A 9,541-nucleotide genomic window follows, 5' to 3' on the forward strand; every position below is an offset into this window, starting at 1 on the left:
AAACTATTAAATTCACAAAAGTAGCTACGCTTTGCGCCACCAGAGCGAGCCACACCACTTCCAAGTTCCTTGTTTTGCTCGGCAAGTATAGGCTATGTGACGGGAGAATAGCGCTTGATGTCTTTACGGGGCCGCCTGGAGCCACACATTCACAGTCATATGAGCCGGGCGGTGCTTAGACGCCCGCACGGCATGGGTTCGTAAGGCAATCAAGCGCTCCCCTTCCCCAGTACAGCTACAGAGATGCAGAATCAGCTGCGAATGATATAAAGTGATTGAAGGTGTGGGTTATCGGTGAAATTTACACCGGTCACGTGACGGTAACCAGCCAATCAGAATCAAGTATTGGGACTAACCGTTTTAGATCTGCTATTTTCCAATAGCTAAAGCATAACATAATGCTTTAAAACACCAGAAGGGGTTAAAAAGTGGTTTCACCGCCGTCTGGCGTCTCTTGGTCCTATAGTGGAGGAGCACAGTCCTGTGAGACCACCAGCGCCCCCTACAGCTGTGGAGGAGTCGTCGCGCGTCGTGGGTGCTAGTGTGGCGGACTGGCATCGCTCTGCGGGAAACTACGCGGACTGTACCGAGTCCAACGACGACGAGGATGAGGAAGAGGAAGAAGAGGAGGGGGAGGAGGGGGAGGAGCCGTTCCTAATTAAAGGTTGGTTGGATCCGGTGTTGTTTTCCTCGACTAAAACCAAGACGAAAAATGTTCGTCGACTACCTTTTTTTCACTGACAAACTAAATGGAAACTAAAAAAAAATGACGACTAAAACTAAGACTAAATATACTAAACAGTTTCGTCAACCAATAAATAAACTAGACTAAAATGTTAGGAAGGAAGGTCCTGGGTTCGATTCCCGCTTGGGGCGCTGTGGTTGCTGGCGGCGTGTTTCCTCCTCCGCGTCATCAATGCCCATACCCGAGGCGGGGTTGGCGAAAGGGCCTTTCTGTGTGGAGTTTGCATGTTCTCCCCGTGTCCCCTAGGGTAGGTACCCTCACATGTTCTCCCCGTGTCCCCTAGGGTAGGTACCCTCACATGTTCTCCCTGTGTCCCCCTAGGGTAGGTACCCTCACATGTTCTCCCCGTGTCCCCTAGGGTAGATACCCTCACATGTTCTCCCCGTGTCCCCTAGGGTAGGTACCCTCACATGTTCTCCCCGTGTCCCCTAGGGTAGGTACCCTCACATGTTCTCCCCGTGTCCCCTAGGGTAGGTACCCTCACATGTTCTCCCCGTGTCCCCTAGGGTAGGTACCCTCACATGTTCTCCCCGTGTCCCCTAGGGTAGGTACCCTCACATGTTCTCCCCGTGTCCCCTAGGGTAGGTACCCTCACATGTTCTCCCCGTGTCCCCTAGGGTCGGTACCCTCACATGTTCTCCCCGTGTCCCCTAGGGTAGATACCCTCACATGTTCTCCCCTTGTCCCCTAGGGTAGATACCCTCACATGTTATCCCCGTGTCCCCTAGGGTAGGTACCCTCACAAAAAACATGCAGTAATCCTGGTCTCTAAACAAACTGCCTCCCCCTGGCCAGCCGGGGTGCCTGATGGAGGGGAAAGGAACTGGTTGGAATAACGTGTTCCTTCCACGCGCTACGTCCAACCAGGGAAACTCCCCCCTGTCAGGTGTAAAGGAGCAACTTGGACACTCAGGCATGAAGGAAGCATGAGTTCAAGTCCGTTGCTCTCCCCATGTCCCCCATATATGGGGACTAGGTTGGCGGAGGGTGTGTAGAGCCCAGGATCACATTAGATAATTGGCACAGGGGTGAAAAAATTGGTTACAAAAATCGAGGGATAAACATTTAGTTAAAAAAAAATGTACACTTGGTTGCGTGCTGAAAATAGCAGATCTACAAGCTCTCACGTTGTGAGCTTGTAGATCGGCTATTTTCAGCAAGTGTAAAATCAGGGCCTCAAGGCCTGCAAAACACATTTTAGTCGACTATAAAGCACCTGTAGATTTAGTCTACTAAAATCTTATGACATTAAGTCGACTAAAACTAGACTAACACACTAACACATTCCGGGTGACTAAAATGTGACTAAAACTAAGTGAAAACTCTTCAAGAGACTAAATGACTAAAACTAAAACTAAAATAGACATTTGCTGCCAAAAACAACCCTGGTTGGAGCTGACCCTTAACCTCTGACCCTTAACCTCTGACCCTTAACCTCTGACCCTTAACCTCTGACCCTTAACCTCTGACCCTTAACCTCTGACCCTTAACCTCTGACCCTTAACCTCTGTCCCTTAACCTCTGTCCCTTAACCCACGCCATGTTGGCCAAACGCTCTGAGCTGTCCCTTAACCCACGCCATGTTGGCCAAACGCTCTGAGCTGACCCTTAACCCACGCCATGTTGGCCAAACGCTCTGAGCTGACCCTTAACCCACGCCATGTTGGCCAAACGCTCTGAGCTGACCCTTAACCCAGGGGTTCTCAACCCGTGGGTCGCGACCCCTCGGGGGGTCGCCAAATTATTTTGGGGGGTCCCCAAATAAAAATGCAACTGAATGTCTGGAAAATGGAAATGAAGAGTTTACATAGTAAACACATAGTACACATAGTACATGCATACACCTTCCCTAATGATTATATCTGGTTTCAGTATTTATTTATGGTGTATTGTCTCTATTATTAAGGTTATTGTTGCAGTCAATTTATATTGGGGGTCGGGAGGGGGCGGGGCGGGGGTCCCGAGACATTGCCAAAGCATTTTCGGGGGTCCCCGGCCAAAAACGTTGAGAACCCCTGCCTTAACCCACGCCATGTCGGACAAACGCTCTGAGCTGGGACCGCCCTCACGTGAATGTGCTTGCGTTGTCGCACCGCGACTGCTCCCCAGTGTGCTGCGCAAAAAACGCAGCTCTCACTGAAAATGAACTATAAGCACGTTATATCACTTCATGTTTGAAAGGCCCTTAACAGGTTTACTGCCACCTGCTGGACGCAAAGCCAACCTCAGACTGCGGGGGCGATTTAGAGGGTGCACACACAGCACAGAAACGGATGTTGTGGGCGTCCATCTTATGCTAAATAAATAGCGTCAATGCTAGCGAGCTAAAATATAGCCATCCTTGCTCTAGAAAGCGCCAGTGTTTCCATCTAGACCACCAGATAATCAGCAAAGACCTCCGAACATCGTGCGTTTTATCCAAACCATGGAGAGCTCCGTAGATTAGGAGTTATTCAGCTTTTAGTCAGCCTGTATAATGGGAGGTGGACGGAGGCGAGGTTACGCAACCCGGTCTAGGATCGCTAAAGAAGATAAGGCCGAGCCAAAATAATAATGAAAAAATTGAAATCAGCGATCGGGTTTGATATCAATAATAAAGCTTATCAGACGGATCAATCCGCCAGGAGCGGAAGGTAATTACATTCCTTATGGCGGAGCGTTCCGCCACAAGCAGTAAGTCTGTTAACACATTCCATCCATACGACGTGTGGAAACGTCATAAGCAACCCAATCGACGGGTTGCAATGACGTGTGTACACGTCCTAGGGTGTGTACACGTCCTAGGGTGTGTACACGTCCTAGGGTGTGTACACGTCCTAGGGTGTGTACACGTCCTAGGGTGTGTACACGTCCTAGGGTGTGTACGCGTCCTAGGGTGTGTACGCGTCCTAGGGTGTGTACACGTCCTAGGGTGTGTACACGTCCTATAGTAGTTTGACTCTAAGGCCACCGTACGCTTCGCTCTTGGTTCATATTAGCGTCCCGTTGACTTCCTTGTTGCTGCAGAAAGAATGCCTCGTATCTGCTAATCCAGGGCGCTCTCCGTGGTTTTGTCACATTTCTGCTTCTCATCCGCCTCTCGTTCAAAATATGAACGCTTTGGATCATTTAGCGATGCAATGGAAACGAGCAAGGTAAGCGAGCAAAATATCTCTCCGTTTTTTCCCCCGGATTGTTTCCGGGGGGGGGGGGGGTAAAAGCGCCCATGTCTTTCCGGCACCCCAGAGCTTCTATTTTGAAGGAATCCCGTCGCTGATTGTGTTAAAAGTAAAATCTGAATTTGCTGCCAGAATTGACGCTACCGACCTTCTTGAAACGTGTTGTAGGCGAACAGCGGACGGACCGCCAAGAACGGACGACCGAAACCGGAGAAGGAGAGAGGGATGAAGGAGGAGGAGGAGGAGAAGAAGGAGAGAGGGATGAAGGAGGAGGAGGAGAGAGGGATGAAGAAGGAGAGAGGGATGAAGGAGGAGGAGGAGAGAGGGATGAAGGAGGAGGAGGAGAGAGGGATGAAGGAGGAGGAGGAGAAGACGAGAAGAAACGTGCGAACGGCAGTGAGGCGAAGGGAGGAGTCTCTCCTGGCTCCGCCCCCCCTCCTCCTCCCAGGTGGGAGGAGTTCTTCACCGCTGCGGCGCTGACGGACAGCCTATCGCTGTCGTGCGTCTCCGCGGCGAGCCCCTCCCCCTCCACGGCCAGCCCCTCCCCTTCCAAGATGAGCGGCTCCCAAACCCCCGACCTGTTCAGCGACAATGAGGGGGAGGAGCTACTGGACATTAAAGGTACAGTTAGTGACCATTTGTTTAGTTTTGTTAAAATAAGTGTTACATTTAACACTGACTAAAACGGTTGAAAACAAAAACAAAGTTGTCTTTTAATTCTCTTCCTGGAAAGTTGATGAAACAGAAGCCACTGTTCTTCCATTAATAAAAGCCAAACCTGCCCATCGATGATGTCACTGGTAGACAGGTTTCTGAACTGCCCACAGCCATCTGAGACACAGAGAGAGAGTAGACAGGTTTCTGAACTGTCCACAGCCCTCCTCTGAGACAGAGAGAGAGTAGACAGGTTTCTGAACTGTCCACAGCCCTCCTCTGAGACAGAGAGAGAGAGTAGACAGGTTTCTGAACTGTCCACAGCTCTCTGAGACACAGAGAGAGCAGACAGGTTTCTGAACTGTCCACAGCCCTCTGAGACACAGATAGAGTAGACAGGTTTCTGAACTGTCCACAGCCCTCCTCTGAGACACAGTGAGTAGACAGGTTTCTGAACTGTCCACAGCCCTCTGAGACACAGAGTGAGTAGACAGGTTTCTGAACTGTCCACAGCCTTCCTCTGAGACACAGACAGGTTTCTGAACTGTCCACAGCCCTCCTCTGAGACACAGAGTGAGTAGACAGGTTTTTTAACTGTCCACAGCCCTCCTCTGAGACACAGAGAGAGTAGACAGGTTTCTGAACTGTCCACATCCCTCCTATGAGACACAGAGTGAGTAGACAGGTTTCTGAACTGTCCACAGCCTTCCTCTGAGACACAGACAGGTTTCTGAACTGTCCACAGCCCTCCTCTGAGACACAGAGAGAGTAGACAGGTTTCTGAACTGTCCACAGCCCTCTGAGACACAGAGTAGACAGGTTTCTGAACTGTCCACAGCCCTCCTCTGAGACACAGAGTGAGTAGACAGGTTTCTGAACTGTCCACAGCCCTCCTCTGAGACAGAGTGAGTAGACAGGTTTCTGAACTGTCCACAGCCCTCCTCTGAGACACAGAGTGAGTAGACAGGTTTTTGAACTGTCCACAGCCCTCTGAGACACAGAGAGTAGACAGGTTTCTGAACTGTCCTCTGAGACACAGAGAGAGTAGACAGGTTTCTGAACTGTCCACAGCTCTCTGAGACACAGAGAGAGTAGACAGGTTTCTGAACTGTCCACAGCTCTCTGATACACAGAGAGTAGACAGGTTTCTGAACTGTCCACAGCCCTCTGAGACACAGAGTGAGTAGACAGGTTTCTGAACTGTCCACACTCCACAGCCCTCCTCTGAGACACAGAGTGAGTAGACAGGTTTTTGAACTGTCCACAGCCCTCTTAGACACAGAGTAGACAGGTTTCTGAACTGTCCTCTGAGACACAGAGAGAGTAGACAGATTTCTGAACTGTCCACAGCTCTCTGAGACACAGAAAGAGTAGACAGGTTTCTGAACTGTCCACAGCCCTCTGAGACACAGAGTGAGTAGACAGGTTTCTGAACTGTCCACAGCCCTCCTCTGAGACACAGAGAGAGTAGACAGGTTTCTGAACTGTCCACAGCCCTCTGAGACACAGAGTGAGTAGACAGGTTTCTGAACTGTCCACAGCCCTCCTCTGAGACTCAGAGAGAGTAGACAGGTTTCTGAAATGTCCACAGCCCTCTGAGACACAGAGTGAGTAGACAGGTTTCTGAACTGTCCACAGCCCTCCTCTGAGACACAGAGTGAGTAGACAGGTTTCTGAACTGTCCACAGCCCTCCTCTGAGACACAGAGTGAGTAGACAGGTTTCTGAACTGTCCACACTCCACAGCCCTCCTCTGAGACACAGAGTGAGTAGACAGGTTTTTTAACTGTCCACAGCCCTCTGAGACACAGAGTAGACAGGTTTCTGAACTGTCCTCTGAGACACAGAGAGAGTAGACAGGTTTCTGAACTGTCCACAGCCCTCCTCTGAGACACAGAGTGAGTAGACAGGTTTCTGAACTGTCCACAGCCCTCCTCTGAGACACAGAGTGAGTAGACAGGTTTCTGAACTGTCCACAGCCCTCCTCTGAGACACAGAGTAAGTAGACAGGTTTCTGAACTGTCCACAGCCCTCCTCTGAGACACAGAGTGAGTAGACAGGTTTTTGAACTGTCCACAGCCCTCTGAGACACAGAGAGTAGACAGGTTTCTGAACTGTCCTCTGAGACACAGAGAGTAGACAGGTTTCTGAACTGTCCACAGCTCTCTGAGACACAGAGAGTAGACAGGTTTCTGAACTGTCCACAGCTCTCTGAGACACAGAGAGAGTAGACAGGTTTCTGAACTGTCCACAGCCCTCTGAGACACAGAGTGAGTAGACAGGTTTCTGAACTGTCCACAGCCCTCTGAGACACAGAGATAGTAGACAGGTTTCTGAACTGTCCACAGCCCTCTGAGACACAGAGTGAGTAGACAGGTTTCTGAACTGTCCACAGCCCTCCTCTGAGACACAGAGTGAGTAGACAGGTTTCTGAACTGTCCACATCCCTCCTCTGAGACACAGAGTGAGTAGACAGGTTTCTGAACTGTCCACACTCCACAGCCCTCCTCTGAGACACAGAGTGAGTAGACAGGTTTTTTAACTGTCCACAGCCCTCTGAGACACAGAGAGTAGACAGGTTTCTGAACTGTCCTCTGAGACACAGAGAGAGTAGACAGGTTTCTGAACTGTCCACAGCCCTCCTCTGAGACACAGAGTGAGTAGACAGGTTTCTGAACTGTCCACAGCCCTCCTCTGAGACACAGAGTGAGTAGACAGGTTTCTGAACTGTCCACAGCCCTCCTCTGATACACAGAGTGAGTAGACAGGTTTCTGAACTGTCCACACTCCACAGCCCTCCTCTGAGACACAGAGTGAGTAGACAGGTTTTTAAGTGGTGTAAACCACTCCTACAACTGGCTTTGTTGTTGAGTGGTGTAAACCACTCCTACAACTGGCTTTGTTGTGCAGAAAAAATGAGCATGGTTGCTATGTTCACCCTGTTCACCCGGGTGTGATTTCATTACGTCAACTGGCTTTGTTAGTCTGTGCAGAAAAAATGAGCATGGTTGCTATGTTCACCCTGTTCACCCGGGTGTGATTTCATTACGTCAGACATGATTTCATTACGTCAGACAGGCTATCTAAGACCTTACACCACTCAGTTCACACGGGTGTGATTTTTTAACTGTCCACAGCCCTCTGAGACACAGAGAGTAGACAGGTTTCTGAACTGTCCTCTGAGACACAGAGAGAGTAGACAGGTTTCTGAACTGTCCACAGCCCTCCTCTGAGACACAGAGTGAGTAGACAGGTTTCTGAACTGTCCTCTGAGACACAGAGAGAGTAGACAGGTTTCTGAACTGTCCACAGCTCTCTGAGACACAGACTAGACAGGTTTCTGAACTGTCCACAGCCCTCTGAGACACAGAGTGAGTAGACAGGTTTCTGAACTGTCCTCTGAGACACAGAGAGTATACAGGTTTCTGAACTGTCCACAGCTCTCTAAGACACAGAGAGACTAGACAGGTTTCTGAACTGTCCACAGCCCTCTGAGACACAGAGTGAGTAGACAGGTTTCTGAACTGTCCACAGCCCTCCTCTGAGACACAGATAGAGTAGACAGGTTTCTGAACTGTCCACAGCCCTCTGAGACACAGAGTGAGTAGACAGAAATGGTATCATAATATAATGAACATTTTGTGAGTACCAATTATATAAAGATAGGTTGAAAATGGCTGAATTAGTCCATTTAATAGCAATGATTATTATCATATTACTTTTTGTTTTAAACGTCATGTTTTCAACATGTAGGAGAACAGAGAAGACAGGAAGAGGAATCCAAGTCCTGCAGCTCCCTCGCAAGCCCCTCCCCTTCCAGGATGACAAGCCCCTCCCCTTCCAGGGTGACAAGCCCCTCCCCTTCCAGGATGACAAGCCCCTCCCCTTCCAGGATGACAAGCCCCTCCCCTTCCAGGGTGACAAGCCCCTCCCCTTCCAGGGTGACAAGCCCCTCCCCTTCCAGGATGACAAGCCCCTCCCCTTCCAGGATGACAAGCCCCTCCCCCTCCATGGTGACTAGCCAATCCCCTTACAGGGTGACAAGCCCCTCCCCTTCCAGGATGACAAGCCCCTCCCCTTCCAGGATGACAAGCCCCTCCCCCTCCATGGTGACTAGCCAATCCCCTTCCAGGATGACAAGCCCCTCCCCTTCCAGGATGACAAGCCACTCCCCTTCCAGCGTGACAAGCCCCTCCCCTTCCAGCGTGACAAGCCCCACCCCCTCCATGGTGACTAGCCAATCCCCTTCCAGGGAGACAAGCCCCGCCCCTTCCAGGATGACTAGCCAATCCCCTTCCAGGGAGACAAGCCCCGCCCCTTCCAGGATGACTAGCCAATCCCCTTCCAGGATGACAAGCCCCTCCCCTTCCAGGATGACTAGCCAATCCCCTTCCAGGGTGACAAGCCCCGCCCCTTCCAGGATGACTAGCCAATCCCCTTCCAGGATGACTAGCCAATCCCCTTCCAGGATGACAAGCCCCTCCCCCTCCAGATTGACAAGCCCCTCCCCCTCCAGATTGACAGGCTCTCTGACCCCCGACCTGTTCAGCGAGGATGAAGAAGACGAAGATATTAAGGTCTTTACGGTCTGGCTTTTTATTATTATTATTTTTAATTTACATTTAAGTTTAATACATTTTTAACCCCCATAAATGTGAGAGTGATACAGTTCTGAGTCATAGACCTGTAATCTAAGGGTTGGTTCTGAGTCATAGACCTGTAATCTAAGGGTCCATTTGGTTCTGAGTCATAGACCTGTAATCTAAGGGTCCATTTGGTTCTGAGTCATAGACCTGTAATCTAAGGGTCCATTTGGTTCTGAGTCATAGACCTGTAATCTAAGGGTCCATTTGGTTCTGAAGTCATAGGACCTGTAATCTAAGGGTCCATTTGGTTCTGAGTCATAGACCTGTAATCTAAGGGTCCATTTGGTTCTGAGTCATAGACCTGTAATCTAAGGGTCCATTTGGTTCTGAGTCATAGAC

The 9,541-nt window shown here is 50.2% G+C and overlaps 1 protein-coding gene across 1 annotated transcript in view; it reads left to right on the forward strand.

Moving 5' to 3' along the window:
* dclre1c (DNA cross-link repair 1C, PSO2 homolog) overlaps positions 1-9,142 on the forward strand; it is a gene marked incomplete at its 3' end in the record, with an annotated part of 64,035 nt that extends 54,893 nt beyond the window's left edge. The window contains exons 15-17 of the mRNA XM_079531716.1: positions 467-664; positions 4,072-4,524; positions 8,310-9,142. Of these exons, the coding sequence (XP_079387842.1) occupies positions 467-664; positions 4,072-4,524; positions 8,310-9,142 (1,484 nt within the window). The remainder of the gene's footprint in view (positions 1-466; positions 665-4,071; positions 4,525-8,309) is intronic.
* Between the last annotated feature and the right edge of the window lie 399 nt (positions 9,143-9,541).

Source organism: Electrona antarctica (genome assembly GCF_951216825.1).
Source record: "Electrona antarctica genome assembly, contig: scaffold_539, whole genome shotgun sequence".
NCBI classification, from domain to species: domain Eukaryota; kingdom Metazoa; phylum Chordata; class Actinopteri; order Myctophiformes; family Myctophidae; genus Electrona; species Electrona antarctica.